Genomic DNA, 18,727 nt, shown 5'->3' with positions numbered 1-18,727 from the left:
GCTACTCCAAACAGTTCATCATGGCATTTTTCTCTATAGCTTTTTTCTACGACGTTTCAAAATCTAAAAAAAAACCCATTTGAGATGAAATCGTTATAAACTTCGGGTCCAAATTTCAGAGCTTGTATCGCTATATTTTCAGAGATATGATCTGCGGAAGTTATGGTTTTTGCGGACTCTCGAATTACATTCCAAATAGGTGACCTGGGGAAAATCATCATAACTTTTCTTCTGAGCATCAGATTGAAATTTCGTAAGAAGTTTCAGAAAGAGGACAGCCTGTGGTTTTCTGTATATTAGTTACAGGTACTAAGGTTGAAACAGTGACACATGGCACTTCGTATAAATTCACTCTAATGAACTAGTCTATAATCAGGTCACCGTGAGAGATTTGGCATAACTCTTCCTTGGAGAATCCAATCTTGATCAGACTTGTGGGATTAGAAGGAGGACTGAAAGGGCTACTGCAGGACACGATTTCAGATATTCAAGATCCACAGTTACAGAGATACAACAGATTCAATATAGAGCTCTTACGAAGTGAAAAAAAGGTGTGTAGTTTTTTTTTAAATTTTGCATAAGATTGGTTTGAAAAACTAGTTTGAAGGAATTCAAAGGGAATAATGAAGAATTCATAGCATTAATTGATGCCATGAAGAAAGAAAATGGAAACACCTAGTAAGAAACCTGAAAGCTCTAGCATGACTCGTGAAGAAAAGGAAGAAATGCAACATGATATATCAAAATTACAAGACCTGTTATCACCCCAAGAAACTCTCCTAGGTTGTATCTCGGAGATGCTCGGGAACATTACAAAACTCAACAAACTGTTGGAAATGGATGAATGGAAGGAATGATGCTTGTCCAAGCCAGATAACCACTTCTACTATGCTTAACTCCAGACATGGGTGAACAGCCCCATACTACAAGGCTTTAGACCACCAATTACTCACAGTTTAAGGAATAAGTGAACATGGAGAATACTGACCACACCAACAGATGCACAGGGCCCTACGGTGGCCGGCTGCAACCAATAAAGAGGTCTGCAAATCTATTTCCTAATGCACAGACAAGATGACAGCTATCTGGCACTAAGCAAACAGAAACCTGCATAACACTTTCAATGATACATACTAGACTTCAACACAGAGGTGGGATGACAGCCCCTCTAATGCTAAATATCAAGAGCACATGAACAAATGCATAACAGGCAGAGCTTAGAACAGAGTAGAAATGGAAAGTGAGAAATTAACAGCAAAAGAAGCTTGTATTGGCTGAAAATGAAGACCAGACGCTATAAGTATCAAAGTAGTTACAGTCTCCAGAAGTTGAACCTCACATCAAAATAACAACCAACAACCCTGATTACATCTATTTTCTGGGTATATATAGAGTTTCATTACAAAAATATGTTGATGTGCTATGCGTGGAGGGGTCATAATTGACCACCAACCACCTTAACTCTCTGATGGAGTCTCTGCTGTAATCTGCTAGTTTTCATGAATGAATTTGACGTTCTCTGGTGTTCTGCAGTTCTTCTCAGGTAGGTGGATTCATGTATGGATGGAACTCCATAACTGATAAATGCGCTGATCTGCTCGAGGCTGGTCCTTTTCCTTCTTGGCCATACTGTCGGTTAAATGCAGTCATTGAGGAATAACTACTCACAGTACTGAATACTGACACCTACGTCCTTTCGGGGGTACGGAATGGTTGAGGACGCGAAGACTGCATGGCGGATGGAATGAGGAGGAAGCTTGGCCGTTAGATTGGGTGGATCGACAGCGGGGATCGTTTTGCAAGAGGGATTGGGAGATGTGGGATCGGGATAGATGCAGGCCATAGGATCTCATGCAAGCCGATCCAACAATTATCTGGAGTTGAAAGCACGCAGGGGTTAATGAGCGGGGAGGACGGTTTTGGCGGTCAGCAGTATTGCTCGCACCGCCATTGACAGATGGGTGGTAATCGTACAGTGGGGCGCGATCCCATTTATCGCACGACGTGTGGCGGATGGGACAGGGGAGAAACCGCTTTATCGTGAGTTAACGCGCGGTTAAGTTATACCAGCGGGGGAAGCGGATGCCGTCAGATTGCTTGGAGGATGATCGGACGACAAAGATTGGTTTGCGGGCGTGGGCCGGAGTCATTGGCTCGGCAATTTCCTTTGATAATTCTTTGGGCCTTATACACATGCGATCTGCCGATTGCGATTAAACCTGCGGACCCGATAAAGGAATTAACTGTTTTTAAGAGAATGACTGATGAAGGGAGAATGAGGGAAGGAGAAATGGGCGATTTGCGATAGCGATTGAGGGAAAAGGGCTTATAGCGCTTTTTTGTGAAGGCGTGCGGTTATGTGGGTCTGAGGGTTTCAATGCCCAGAGGCTTAAGAAAATGAATTTATGTGATTTTAAATGGAAGCAAAGGAGAAACAGAGGGGAATGGGCGAGGAATGGAGAAGGGCGAGGATATCTGGTGTAGGCCTTCTTTGAGTAGAACCAAGGACCGAGCTTACATTTTGCTCCTCGAACATAGGCAACCTGTAGCAGAGCTAACAAGACCAAGTACAACAAATTTCACTCACAAAAGGTAACTGAAGCCAAGATTAATGGCATGGAAGCTAATATGAATGGCATGCAAGTTAAGATGGATGGCGTGGAAGCTAAGATGGATGGCATGGAAGCTAATATGAATGGCATGCAAGTTAAGATGGATGGCGTGGAAGCTAAGATGAATGGCATGGACGCTAAAATGAATGGCATGGACACTAAGATGGAAGAATTGAAGATAAATTTGAATAAGTTGCTACAAGAAATGGTTACTAATGGTGAAAAGGTAGTAAAGGAAAGTCATGATGAGAATAAAATAAATGTTAATCATGATTTCATAGACTCTAATGTTGGATTGAAGACCCACCATGTTCCAAAAATCGATATGAGGAAGTTTGATGGCAAGGATCCTGGAACATGGATACTACAGATGGAGCAATTTTTCGATCTCCATAATGTGCAAAAGACACAAAAGGTACGTATTGCAACTTTATATTTGGAACGAAATCAATTTGTATGGTATCGATGGATTTGCTCTCGTAAACAAATTGTCACTTGGGAAATTTTTACGGAAGAAACAATAGCACATTATGAGGATACAACAAGAAACACCATTTTTTACAATTGATAAATCTCAAACAAAAGGGTTCAATGATGGAGCACATTGAGGACTTCCAAAAATTGAACATAAGGGTAAAAGATATTCCAGACGAGCATAAGATTGATGTGTTCATAGAGACTTTAAAGGATAATATCCAAAATGAGGTTCACCTTTGGGAACCTGATTCATTGGAGAAGGCATTCAGGTTAGCAAGAAAAATGGAAAACAATATTATGGCAACCAGGAAGCCTACCACTCACAACTATAAAGATGGAAGTGTTGTTACCCCTAGCCTTCCACAAACTACAAGGTTGACACCACAACAATTGGAAGAAAAAAGAGAAAAAGGGTTTTGTTACAGTTGTGATATAAAATACACTAAAGGTCATAAGTGTGCTGAGAAGAAACTATTCTACATAGATTGTGAAGAGGAGGAAGAAAAGGAACAAGAAATGTCAAAAGAAGAGGATATACTCCAGGAACAAACCCTAAATAAAGAAGAAATGAATCTGACCGTATTTTGTAATACATTGGCTGGAATTACCACTCCTTAGGCTATCAAGATAGAAGGACATATCAAGAAGAAAAAGGTAATAGTGTTGATTGATTCCGGAAGTACCCATAATTTTATTCATTGTAAGCTAGCCAAGGAGTTGAATTTCTTCCTATATCCAGCACCAGAGTGTCAAGTGATGGTTGCAAGTGGAGGAACCATAAATTTCTCTGGAAAGTGCCATAATATCAAGCTATCCATGGGAGAACATGTATTGAATAGCCTAATGCTTTCCATTCCAATGAGTGGTGCTGATGTTGTACTAGGAGTCCAATGACTACAATCCTTGGGTATAATAGCATTTAATTTTCAAGAACTTTTCATGAAATTTTGTGCGGAAGGAAAGGAAGTTGAATTAAGGGGTATTGCAAGGAAACCGGGAAATATAATAAGCTCTAACGGTATGACAAAGCTTCTAAAGAAGAAACAACGAGGCATGATTGTACAATTATGTTTGATAGAGGTTCGCACATCGAAATCATCTATTTCTCCAGATCTCCAAAAGGTCTTGGACAATCATTCCAAGGTATTTGAGACTCCCAAAGGCCTCCCACCTATTCGTGATCATGATCATGCTATTCATTTGATTCCAGGAAGTGTTCCTCCAAACATTAGGTTGTATAGATATCCCTATGCTCAAAAGAGTGAAATTGAACGTATGGTTACAGAAATGCTAGAGGCTGGTATAATTCAACCTAATCAAAGTTCTTTCCCTGCTCTAGTAGTATTGCTGCACAAGAAGGATGGATCATGGTGAATGTGTCCAGATTATAGGGAGCTCAACAAACTCACTATTAAAGATAAATTTCCCATTCATGTCATTGATGAATTATAGGATGAATTGCATAGATCAATTTACTTCACCAAGATGGATCTTCGTTCAGGATATCATCAAATCATAATGAAGACTAAAGACATTCTGAAAACAACATTTAGAACTCATGGCGGTCATTATGAATTTTTGTTCATGCCTTTTGGCCTTACCAATGCACCTTCTACATTTCAAGGTTTGATGAATTCCATTTTCAAACCCTTCCTTAGAAAATTTGTGTTAGTATTTTTTTATGATATACTAATCTACAACAAGTCTTGGAAGGATCATGTTGAACATGTTGACAGGGTGCTCAAAGTCTTGGAGGAGAAACAATTATATACAAAAAGCTCCAAATGTTTCTTTGGAGTACAAGAGGTGGAATATCTGGGTCATATTTTATCTCATGAAGGTGTTAAGGTAGACCCTAGCAAAATTAAATCCATTAAGAAATGGAAAATCCCCACATCCATAAAGCATCTGCGAGGATTTTTCAGGTTGACAGGGTATTATCACAAGTTTGTTAAGAATTATGGGAGAATAGCAACACCTCTAACAACATTATTGAAGGAAGATGCATTTTCATGGACTCCAGAAAACAAAGGCCTTGGAACATCTTAAAGAGGCAATGTGCCAAGCATCAATCTTAGCTACGCTGGACTTCACAAAAACCTTTATTGTAGAATATGATGGTTCAGGAAATGGAATTGGTGTTATTTTAATGCAAGATGAAAGACCCATTGCTTTCGAAAGTCATCCAATCAAAAGAAAGTATTTACACAAAGCTATTTATGAGAAGGAAATGTTGGCAATACTACATGCACTTAAGAAATGGCGACCCTACCTAATGGGAAGACACTTCAAGGTAAAAACGGATCATGATAGTCTTAAATACTTTTTAGAAGAAAGATTATCTTCTGAAGAGAAACAAAAATGGGTCACAAAGATGTTGGGTTATGACTTTGAAATCATCTACAAAAAAGGGAAGCAAAATGTTGTGGCAGATGCACTCTCAAGAAAGGATGAGGTTGTGGAAGCATTGTTGTGTACCATTTCTATTATCCAACCAGATTGGATAAAAGAAGCAAGGGATGAATGGAAGAATGACGAAGAGGTGAGGGCACTCATTCAAAAGATACAACAAGATCCCAGTACACCTGATACATTTAGCTAGAAAAATGATTCATTATGGTACAAAGATCGCTTATACCTATGTAGGAATTCCCAACTCAAACAAAATATTCTTATGGAATTGCACACTTCTCCCTTAGGAGGGAACTCAGGATTTTTAAAAACTTACCACAGGGTTAAGAAGGAATTTTTTTGGGATGGCCTTAAATTGGATATTCAAAATTTTGTGGCGGAATGTTTGGTTTGCCAACAAAATAAAGTTGAAACAATTAAGACCCCAGGTATATTACAACCTATATCCATTCCAAGCCAACGTTAGGAGGAGGTTTCAATGGATTTTATCACAGGTTTACCCAAGTCTAAAGGAAAGAGTGACATCATGGTGGTAGTTGGCAGACTTACCAAGTATGCACACTTTTGTGCATTATCGATTCATTTAAAGCCATTATAGTTTCTACTGCATTTATGGAAACAATTCAAAAGCTACATAGAAACCCAAAGATTATTGTAAGTGACAGAGATCCCATTTTCACTGGAAATTTTTGGACAGAATTATTTTCTTGTCTCGGTACTCAGTTAGCTCATAGCTCATCTTATCATCCTCAATCTGATAGGCAAACTGAGATAGTAAACAAATGTTTGGAAGGATATATTTGTTGCTTTGTATCTGATAAATAGACACAATTGGTCAAATGGTTGCCTCTGGATGAATGGCGGTATAACACTTCCTTCCATACTGCAGCAAAAATGACCCCATTTATGGCACTTTATGGATATCATCCACCATCCATCACATCATATTTAAGAGAAAACTCTAAGGTTCAAGTAGTGGAACATCACATCGAGCATCAACAACAAGTTCTCCAACTCTTAAAGGATAACCTCACGTTCGTTCATAATAGAATGAAACAACAAGCAGATCAACATAGCAATGAAAGAAGTTTTGATGTAGGTGACCGGGTATTCCTACGGCTACAACCATATAAACAAATGTCTCTCAAGCAAGCTAAGAAGGACAATAAATTATCACCAAAGTATTATGGTTTGTACAAGGTGTTGCAAAAGATTGGTACTATGGCATACAAATTGGAGCTTCCTACAGCTTCCCAAGTGCACCCAGTTTTCCATGTTTCATGTTTAAATAAGGTTATAGGTGACAAGCTCCCAGTTCAAACAATATTGCTAGAACTTGACGGGGAAGGAAAAATCATATTGCAACCGGAAGCAATCACAGAAACAAGAACTTGATAGCTACGAAATCGATCAATTTCGGAGTATCTCATCAAGTGGAAGAACTTATGCGCTAAAGGTTCCACATGGGAGGCTAAGAATTTTATACAGAAGCATCCAGAACTACTCAAGCATTGAGTACAACTCTTTTTGGAAGGAGAGGGGCATGTTAGGTCCCTATAATACTAGTGATTCCCCCATTACTATTTTCATTATATCCCTTATTGTGATTATTGTGCCCCTATTGTCCCCATATTGCTATTAGTGTGCCCCATAGAAACCCACTATTGTTATTGTTTTGCCCTTATGTTATTACTGTTATGTCGACTTGATTATATTGTGACCCCTTAGACTCCTATATATAGAAGGGAGGTTTAGTCATTTGTATTATCCAAGAATTGTTCATTTGTGTAATGTAAAGGAGGTTGCCCCCTCGAAGAGGCTGAATTCTAAGGCGTTGATCTATCTTTTCTATCTTTTTGTGAGCTGGTTTCCTAAAAAAAGAGGGCGAGGAGGAGGAGATGGAAGGGGTTGTGGTCAGATCATCTATTATAATTGTGGGAAGCAGGCCATTTTGCATGGGATTGTCAGAATCCTACACACCCTTCCTATCAATATTGTCAACAGTTTGACCATGTTATAGAAGATTTCTCGGTGTTTATCACGAAGATGCAAGACAAGAAGAGTCAGACCCAGCAACCTACGCAGAACATCCAGATGATGAGGTCGGATCCACGCAAAGATGGGCCCAATGTCAATATTGTTACGCGGAGCGGTGTAGATACTGGAGAAGATAACAGGAAACAAACAGAAGCCGGTGTGTGGGTTTACAAAGATGTTGATAAGGAACTAGGATTTGATGTAAACAGTAAAGGAAATGTTTATGGAAGAAAAGAGGAGCTTCACAGGTGAAGGAGCTTCTACATCAAGGACTAAAAATATGGGAAATTCTGAAGAGACCAGTACTGCACAGGAGACAGACCCATCATTATTAGCATCAATTTTGAAAACCTGCATGAAACTCCTAAGGGTTAAGAAGGTAGTAGAAGAACTGCAAGAATTGATTGATAATTTCATTGGTAAGAATAAGCCTCTACCAGAACAACGCATAGTACATAAGGTGGGCAAAAGCAAGAAGAGAACTAGTCATGAAATGAGGTTGACTGCACAGATTGGACAATATGAAATGGACGAGGTGATTCTCGATTTAGGGTTTGATGCAAATGTTCTGTCGAAGAAGACCTGGGAAAGAATGGGAAGACCAACGCTACAATGGTCCTCGATTCAGCTGAGGATGGCCAATCAACAGAAGATTATTCCTACGGGGCGCCTACATGGAGTGACCGGGGATATTGAAGGGGCGCGTGCCATAGACGACTTTGAAGTGATTGCAATCATGGAAGATAGTAACCCTTATCTAGCACTACTCGGAATTGATTGGGCATTTGATATGAACGCAATCATCAATCTAAAGAAGCACATTATACCTTTAAGAAGAAAAAACTAAGGGTGATTGTGCCATTGGATCCAGCCGAAGGTGCACGACATATTGAACCAGTCCATGATTATGAGGAGGATGACATGACATTGAGCATATCTATACACTAACTGTGCGAGATGAGGATTGGATCAACCCTACGACAGATGGGAGAATTACGTGGGAGAAGGACAACTCTTGTAATTTAGATTCAGATGAAGATCTCGAGCACTAGTAGAGCCCATTGCATGAAGTATCCTTGCTATGCTACAACAGGCTTACCAAATTGTTACAATGTATATCCACTGAGGTACACAATCTGTTGTATTATGATGGTTTAGAGGATGTCAAATTATTTTTGGATAAATTTGAAAGAGATGTATGGGAGGAACATCGGTTCTAAGCGATGGACATCGTGCTGCAAGCTATTCCTGCCTGTTCGTGGGGCACACATAAGAATAGTTTCGCCGATTGGAAGGAATATAGAAGAATGATGAAGCTGAGGTTTGGGTACATTGATACCCGCATTAGGGAGAAATACACTAGGAAGGAGGATCCGCGTGAGAAATTAGCTTGTTAGAAAAGGGAATGGGGAGAAGAACCATAGTTGAAGTGGGTTCATATCTTCTTCCATACTTTGGATACAATCCATATGAACTGGTATCTAGAAACAAAGTTACGACATGGAACTGCAGAATGGGATGTTTTGAAAGAAAGTTTTTTGCTAACTTTTAGATTTGAAGATGGGTTTGTTTCTATAGATGAAGCACTGCAGGAGATTAAGGCTGCTATATTCAGAATGCCTGAAGATCCAGTTGAATGGGTACATCCAGATTGGGGTACACATCTATGCCATGTGCTCGAATGCTACAATGTGAACGTGGAAGATGGCAAGGAATATCCTAGGAACATCTGCATTATTGAGTCTGAAGTGCAATTCGAAGCTGAGGGAGCTAAAGCAAAAATCCCTAATATATCAGAGCCCTTAAAGAACAAGTTGATTAATATTGGATCGGAAGCACAGCCGAAATTTGTGAACATAAGAGACTATTGGGATGAAGATACAGTAGATAAGGCCGCAGAGCTATTGCGAGAGTATTAGGACTTGTTTCCCACCAAATTCTCTGACCTAAAAGGGATAATACAGGATCTTAGAGTCATGAAGATCACATTGAAGCCAGATGCAAAGCCAGTGAAACAACACCCCTACCGATTAAATCCCAAGTATAAAGAAAAAGTGCGCAAGGAGTTCGATAAAATGCTTGAAGCTAAGATCATTGAACCTGTAGAAGAATCAGACTAGGTTAGTCCCATGGTTGTTCAAGAAAAGAAGACAGAGGGTGAAATTTGGATATGTGTAGACTTAAGGAAGTTGAATGATGCATGTGTCCATGATCCATTCCCTATGCCATTCATGGATGAGGTCTTGGAGAATGTTGGAGGACAGGAAGCTTATTCATTCATGGATGGATTCTCAGGGTACCATCATATCAAGATCACGTCGGAGGACCTGAGTAAGACCACTTTCACGACTGAATGGGTTTTTTTTCAGTATACAGTGATGCCTTTCAGGCTTAAGAATTCCCCTACAATTTTCTCTAGGGTGGTAATTGTGACTTTCAAAGAATTTATCCATAAATGTTTGGAGGTATACTTTGATTAATAGACAGTGTTTGGTTAGTAAAGCGACATGTTGCTAGTCTGCGCCTCATGCTGGATACTTGTCGGAAGCATCAAATATCCCTTAATTTGAATAAATGCATATTCTGCGTACCCTACGGGATACTCTTAGGCCATGTTTATTGCAAGCAGGGATTGATGGTAGACCCTGCCAAAATTGCAGTAATCATCAATTTGGAAGCCCTAAAGAACCTCAAACAACTACACACAATGTTGGGCCATACGAGATATTATAGGAAGTTCATCAAAGCGTATGCACAAATCACTACCCCCATGGAGAAATTGCTAAAAAAGGATGTGACATTTTGATGGGACGAGGATTGTCAGAAAAGTTTGGACATTTTGAAGGAGAAAATGGTCATCGCGCCCATTTTAGTGTTCCCTGATTGGAAGAAGGAGTTCCATGTTCATGTAGATGCTTCATGTATCACGCTAAGAGTTGTGCTAACCCAACCAGGCGAAGGAGATATTGACCATCCCATAGAATTTGCAAGTAGAAAGTTGTCAAATGCAGAAAAGAACTATTTAACCAAAAAGTGCGAAGGTTTGGCAATGGTGTATGCGCTGCGGAAATTCAGGCACTATTTGTTGGGTGCGCACTTCAAGATGTATACCAATCCTTCTTCTCTGAAATACTTGGTCAACAAGCCTATGTTGGGGGGGGGGGGAGATTTGCAGATGTTTGTTGTTGTTCCAGGAATATGATTTCGAAGTAATTGTGAAGCCAGGGCGCTTGAATGTTGGTCAAGATCACCTATCGCGCATTGAGAATGGGGATGAGCCTACAATTCTGGAGGAAGGGTTACCTGATGTGCATCTCTTCGTGGTTCACATCGCAGATGATCACTTCACAGACATAATTCAATTTTTGTCTACAGGCACCACTCCTGAAGGGTATTCGACGCAACAGAAGAAAGAATTGGTGGTTCAGGCAGGAGATTTCTCTGTGATCGTTAGACACTTATATAAAATGGGATCTGATGAAATATTGCATAGGTATGTTCTGGAGTATGAGAGACAAAGTATCCTTGCAGAAGCACATGGAGGAGTACCAAGAGGACATTATTCAAGAAGAGAAACTGCGCGGAAGATCCTACGCATAGGACTTTGATGGTCGACTGTGCATAATGACTCCAAAATATATTGCAGGGCGTGCGATGTCTGTTAAAGGATGGGGAGACCATCGCGATGAGATGAATTTCCACTAAATCTGCAGGTGACATTGCAGGCGTTTTATAAGTGGGCAATAGATTTCGTGGGACTAATACAACCACTGGGGAAGAAGATAGGGGCCAGATATATCATTACCATGACTGAATATTAACCAAATGGGTGGAGGCACAACTTGTGAAATATTGTAGCGCCGCTACCACCGCGAAGTTTATTTTTTAATATATCTTGTCTCGGTTTGGCTACCCTAAGATTTTGATGAGTGATAGGGGCATGCACTTTTTGAATGAAACAATTGCTGCATTTTGAGGAATTCTAGGTATATCATGAGAATAGTACACCTTATCACCCTCAAGCAAATGGCACAGTAGAATCCTTCAACAAAATTTTGGAAAGCGCTTTGACAAAGATTTGCAACGCGAAGTGAAATGACTGGGATGTACGCATACCAACGATTCTCTGGGCATATAGGACTACCTACAAGAAAGTGATAGGACAAACATCGTTCCAACTAGTATATGGGCAAGAGGCTATAATTCCCATGGAGTACATAGTTCCAAGCTTACGGATTGTAGTAGTTATGGACATGGTTGATCGTGATACCATGGAAGAACGGTTCGTGCAAGTCGTTGAATTGGAGGAGGATCGCTTCTTTACTGGATTTCATTAGTAGGTGAAAAAAGACCATGAAAAGGCATGGCATGATCGACATATCAAACAACACACCTTCAAGGTAGATTATTTAGTGTTTCTATATGATAGGAAGTTCACAAAGTTCCTGGGAAAATTTCAGATGCATTGATTGGGGCCATATGTTGTGAAGGAAATTACAGATGGAGGAGTAGTTCAGCTCGTGGAGCTGAATGGGGAAATATTTTTAGGAAAAGTTAATGGAAGTCGATTGAAGTTGTACAGGGGTGATCTCGTCCCTACGTAATGACTATATGATTGTGGGATAGTTTTAGTACTCCTCACAACTGCAAGGAAGTACAGGACTTTAAACTACACTGCCTGAAAGTTAGAAAGGCAAAGTAAAGGGACTTCGCGACAAATCGAAGGATGGCATCGAGGGGAATTGCGTCGAGGGGAGTTGTGCTAGGTGGGTGGGCCTCACGCAGCCTAGCCAAAAGTGATTGTTGGAAGCATTGTAGCTTATTGGATGGATAATTTTCCGTTGAAAGGAGTAGGGGGGAAGCATTTATGGAGCATATCTTTGGAATTTTTCCGCCAAATGTGCATTAATGACCAGGAATTAGAGGGAACGGTTGGGTTTGAATTCAAATTGGTTTATAAATACGACATACTGCTCCGCATTCGAACACTTTTCTTCCTGAGAGTTTGCCTTAAGATTTTTCACTTTGATTTGCGCCAAGAACTGTGTTATATGTCTGAGCGAGATTGGGAGGAACTGCTTTCATGACTGGAGTTAGCAAAATTGCCTTAGTACTTCCGTAAGAGCTTCATTGAGAGAATTATTGCAACTCACCCAGACACAAATCCAACCCTATCTGAGGCAGCACCAGCCAAACCTATATCTACAGGATTTCCTACTTCCGTGCCTAGGTCTCCAAGGCCTAAGTCGTCTACTTCTACGAAGTAGAAGAAGCCTTAGCAAGTGTCGATGTGAGAATCATCGAGGAAAAACCCGACAGAAATCCGCTAGAAGGGAAAAATGGATAAGTCCAAGCAGTCGACGGAGCCATTGGATCTGGATGAGGAAGAACTACACGGCATAATAGAGGAGCTTGATGAAGAAGAGGTTGAACCAATAACTCAGCTGTCGAAGTACATACCACCTAGAAAACCCACGGCGAAGGTGCGAAAAGATCCGGATGCTACGAAGTTCATGGTCTCTATGCCTTTACTACCAGAGAATGTGTTTTTTGAGGGTTCATTGTTGGGTTGGATACCAAATCTAAAAATGGAGGATTGGGACCTTAGGGACCATGAAAAATTCCCTCAATTAGCACCAAGTAAGTACCTCAAGAAGGTCTATTATGAGGAGTCAGGTGTTACGCGCCTTGAACAAATGAACTGGGCGAATGGAGTTGGGGGTGCGGGGCTCCTAAACTCGCTCTTCAGTCGCACCAATATTAACACCATTTGTGTGCACTAATTGCTGACACTAGTGCACGATGGGTGTCTCTAGCTGGGAGAACCCATCCCAATCACAGAGATGATGATCCACCGAATCACGATGTTTCCATCCCAATGAGTAGACCCTACTGAGGCTTTTATTGCATCACGCTCCAAATACCTATGAGTGGGTCTTCATAATAATCAACCTAATAATTTCCCATAGCTTGGTGCTAGGGTGCTAAATCCACAATTATGGCACTGATTGTTTAAAAAAAAAACAAACCTACCTCACATCCACCTAAGATATAAAACCTTAAACCACCGAGCTTTTGAAAACCCTAACCATGTGTGCTCAAAACAAAACCTAATAATTAATTTATAATCCATATTCATAAATATTAATCACAACTAAATAGTTTTTCATAATTTTAAATAATTAAGATTTATTACATTACTTATTTTTCGAACGTAGAAAGTTTCAAACATCATTTAATATACTTACAACTAATAAAGATTCCTGTACTCGAACCTACACCTCAACATATGGAGTCGTCTTAAACCGATTCGATTGAAACGGGTGTGATGTTGTCGACATTTGACCCTAATGTTTATTAAATCCCTGCGATTGGATTTCTAAATGTGACAGTCACGTTTTTTTAATGTAAATGCCGTGATACATGGAAAATCCCTCTTTGCTATTCCTTCCATTGGAGACTAACTTGTTGCCATAGTTTTTATCCCATAAAGATACTCACTCCGCTGTAGTTTTTTAATCTGATAAAGATACACGCGCCGGCCCTAGCAGCTGAACAGGGGAACAATATATAGGCACATCTTCTGCCACTTACATTTATGGGTTTTTACCCTCTCGATCGCTTTCTCCAGGCCTGTATTTCAACGATAACCTTCTTTATTATCGCCTCGTCTCACGCTTTAACTTCCTCGCTTATGCTTGAAATCTCCATTATTTTTCTGCGTATAATTTGACTTCCAAAAATTGGGCAACTCAAAACGAACATAGCCATGTGTGCTGCCACTTAATTTTTTGGGTTTTTCCTTCTCAATCCCTTTCTCCTGACCTGGAATTCAACAATAGCCTTCCCCATTATCGCCTCGTCTCACGCTTTAACTTCATCGTTTACTTTTGAAATCTCACAGAAGCAGATAAGTGGACCCTCTGAATTCTACATAGAAATGATTTCAGTAAAAGAATTTAAAGACGCAGCAAAGAGAAAAAGGTTGACAATTGACTCAGATTGAAAACCCAGACAATTCGTTACAGTTCCAAAGCCATTATAAAACTGTGTTATTGGGCCAAATTCCTAAGGTGTATTCGCTTTGAGCTCAGCATAATCCAATTCTGTGCCTTTAAGCTTTGCTTTAGAAAATGAGGATCTCGGCACTTAATATGGCTTGTGCCGTTGCAATTGAAGCTTGCAGTATAACGCTTCTATCAGGTCTAGTTACATCTTGATTTCATTATGTAATAAAGTAATTTGGTGCCTTCTTGTTGCGGAAGGGTATTCTTGTTTAGACTTGGAGATGTAGGAATATTTTGAAATCATCACTATTTTTTATTAGGATTGTAGATTTTAGGAGGATTGTAGATTTTAGGAATATTTCAGAATTTAGGGTGATTTTTTTCTCTTTATATTTTTAGATATTTTCAAAATCTGCAATTTATATAAAGATATCATTTAGATTGTAGATTTATTCTAAAATATTTATGATATGTAATCACATAAGAATGCTGTTTAGATGGTGAATTTTAAGAATATTTTGAAATCATAACGACATGGTGTGGATTTAAGAAATAGTAAAATCACACAAATAAGAGTTACAGTGAAATCACACAAATAAGAGATTTATTTTAATTAATTATTCCAAATTATTAAATATTTTTAAAATCAGTAATTTACTTAAATTCACAAATTCTAAGATATTCTCAAAATCCTCGATCAAAATAAATTAACAGATTTTTAACCTAACTGATCATATGTTATATTTAAATAGGTGAAGTGCACGGAGAATGGCCTGTGTTCCCAAAACGCGGTGACTGTGGTAATTACGGACGAATGTCCTGGTGGAATCTGCTCAGGTTCTGGCAAAAAGCATTTCGATCTTAGCGGTACTGCCTTCACTGACATGGCTTCTCCTGGTGCATCTTCGAATCTGCTTAACGCTGGAGTTGTCTCTGTTTTGTTTCGTCGGTAGTTATCTATTCCTGCACCTCAATCAAGTAAAATTGTAAATCAGAGCATTTTTGCAGAGTTGGCGCCTTTATGATGTGCTTTGATGTTATATTATAGCGTGCCATGCCAATATCCGGGCAAGAATATTGCATTCAACGTTAACGGAGGTGCCAGTGACTACTGGTTTGCTATCCTTATCGAATACGAAGACGGAGATGGCAATCTTCGAGCAGTGTATCTAAAGCAGGTGTGTTATTATACAGATAACGAGTTAAATTTTGGATATGGAGATTATGTGGTTGAATTTATATTGATTGTTTGACTTTTCTCCTGGTTATGAGATTTCTATATATTCTCAGAATTTGGGATTGACACAGAGATAAAAAGAAAAAATTAATATATTCCCAGAATCCGAAATAAACATAAAAATACCCAATTCATGTAAATCTATATATCAATTCATGATTACAAGAAGAAGATTCGTGTTTACATTTTCATGTATGCAGGCAAACTCTAATACATGGCAAGGAATGGAAGAGACTTGGGGTGCAAATTGGTGTTCGAATAGCGGCCCTTTACAAGCTCCATTCTCTATTCGCTTGCAGTCTCTTTCAACTGGAAGAACACTCACTGCAAACAATGTTATTCCTCAGAATTGGCAACCCGGAGCTACTTACAGATCACTTGTCAATTATCACTAATCACCATCCGAGCTCCGGTGATGCGCCATATCGTCCGTTGCATTTGTACAAGTGTTTTCATGCGAATAAAAATAAGTGTCGTAGGATATTCAGGTTTCTCTTTTCTTCAGAGCCGGAAGGCCGGGGGAGAAATTGTACCTGGAGAAGTCTCACAGGTATACATAGAATTCTCGAAAATGGACAAGAAGATTTGTGGGGAATTAACACTAGCCATGGAATGATGTAGCCATGAGATGATGGGTGAGATCGTATTTCTAATGTTAACATGAAATTCAGATTTTTCTCAGCGTGGATGTAACCAAGAAGTCGCAGTTTTCTAAGTCTTCTATATTTCGGAGTTAGTTTTTGGAGGTTTTTAAAATGGAATTGGGTGAGTCATCGGAGTTAGTTTTTGGAGGTTTTTAAAATGGAATTGGGTGAGTCATGGTCGCATTAATTTGATTGTGTATTTTTACCTAATAATGTTTTTGAATGTATAAGAAAATTTAGTATTTTTAAACTTCACATACTTTGATTATCGAAAATTTTGTGATTTCAACTATTTTTAAAAATAGAAAGTATTTTTAAAATATAAAACAATTAAGTTACCACAATTCCAATTTGAAGTAATTTTTTTCAAATTTCAAATAAAGTTAACTAGTATTTGCATTACATGTTGCAAAGGAAAGTGAGTAAATAGATAACATATGAAGATTTACACCATGGTTTAGTAGTTTAAGCTGATAATTATTATACAAAACTTCTCTAATGCCTCTCTCAACTCTGTGCACGATAATGATGATTTGAAATTCACATATATTTTAGAGAAATAATTGCCCATCACCAAAATGAATAAAAAATAGTAAACTTAAAAGCAAAAATCTTGCAATGGAAAACCATCTAAGTGACTCTGGAGATTTAGGTAATGCCAAAACCCCAGGTGATGGTGATAGTGGCATACCAATTGATTATTGCATAAGTATACTTATTTAAAATATACAACAATATAGTAACTAATATTATTGTATATCTAATATGTTTTTGTGTTTGTACAAGCATGATACATTTTAGTGATGTATAAAATTTAATCATTGGTATCGAGATAATGGTTTCTAAGTATTAGTTCAAAAACATAAGCTTGTTTGGAAAAGCATGTCTTTGGGGATTTGAACCTAGAAGGACATATGAAACACTCCTACTTTACTATTGAATCAAAGCCCCAATGGGGAATAATATCACTTTTTACTATAAGGAAAGGGTTTCACAAAACAAATCCCCTTCTCAAGTTATAGAGTAGAAAGTTGTTCGAATTCTGAAACGAACATTCAAGACTTGAAAAATTTGTCTATATTAGGGGCAAGTAGATCAAGATTGGTGTAGGACGTGGATCCTATGCACTTGCCCATTTTGTAGGGTTAAACGTTTTTGATGAGTGGATGTTGGAGCTAATTTTCCCAATAGAAATAGCACAAACTAAATCTTCGAGTGACCATCTCACACAAAAACAAAAGAGTGAAACAACAGTGCATTTAGCTCAAGCCCATGGAAAAAGAAGAATATTTTAGAGAGTTATGTTGGTTTCTACCTTAGAATATGGCTTAAAAAGTAATGAATTCAAAGTTTTGCATTATGTTGCATGGAAATCGAATCTAGAGCTTATATGGAAACTTCTAGACAGAGAATATGTAAATGTTATTCCTAGACTAAGATCTACTATTTTTACAACCCCTTATATGGAAACTTCTAGACAGAGAATATGTAAATGTTATTCTTAGACCAAGATCTACTATTTTTACAACCCCCTTTGCTTATGTACCCCAGGAGATTGTGAGGCTTCAAGTCCCTACACACCCAAATCACTATCACTTGCACTGTAAGAAGTTAAAGAAGGTTGAGCACCAACATAACCTAATCTAGATGTTGTATTTAAAGACAAGTAAATAATATCGGCATGTGCAAACACATCAAAAAAGAATATACTAACTAAAATATTTGCCTTTGCAAAGATGTTTTTTATAAAATAGGTCATTTCCAAAACCACCAATACACACAATAGTTAATATATAGTATCTTGAATTTATCACAAGAGGCTCTAAATTTCCTAAATTTATCACAAAAAAAACTCTAAATAATATCACATAAACATTAATTTGAAAAAAAATTACAACCAAACATTAGTTGTTTTCATGTAAAAACACATCAAAAAGCTTATAGTGACTAAAAGTATTTGCCTTTGCAAAAATGAGTTCTTAGAAAATAGGGCATTTCCAAAACCACTAATATACTATCATGAATGGATTAAATCCTTAAAAAGAATAAAAAAGGAAAAAAGAAAACCATTAACCCGCGTTCTAAGAGATAAACGGTACACAACACTAAATTGATTTTATGACAACGTCTTATCTATTTTGTATACGACCATTTCAAAATCACAAACATTATATATCACTAGTACTAAATGTATGTCGTAAAACAAACATGATGAAACAATATGTATTAATTTATATGAGAGACATTTATACACAACACTCAATTAATGATCATGTCAATAGCAGTTAGTTTTGTCTTCAT

At 38.4% G+C, this 18,727-nt stretch overlaps 1 protein-coding gene across 1 annotated transcript; it reads left to right on the top strand.

Moving 5' to 3' along the window:
* The first annotated feature begins 12,877 nt into the window (after positions 1-12,877).
* On the top strand, positions 12,878-16,177 carry LOC149140614 (expansin-B17-like). The gene is made up of 4 exons (XM_089451021.1): positions 12,878-13,021; positions 15,298-15,494; positions 15,594-15,723; positions 15,983-16,177. The coding sequence occupies exons 1-4, from the start codon at positions 12,878-12,880 to the stop codon at positions 16,175-16,177; spliced, it is 666 nt and encodes a 221-aa protein (XP_089307147.1).
* Positions 16,178-18,727: the final 2,550 nt, after the last annotated feature.

Source organism: Pinus tabuliformis, chromosome X (genome assembly GCF_031772625.1).
Source record: "Pinus tabuliformis cultivar Carrire ecotype Pingquan chromosome X, CPIR1, whole genome shotgun sequence".
In the NCBI taxonomy this organism is placed as follows: Eukaryota; Viridiplantae; Streptophyta; class Pinopsida; order Pinales; family Pinaceae; genus Pinus; species Pinus tabuliformis.
Note: the sequence above shows the minus strand (reverse complement) of the source record. Positions and strands in the feature narration are given on the sequence as shown.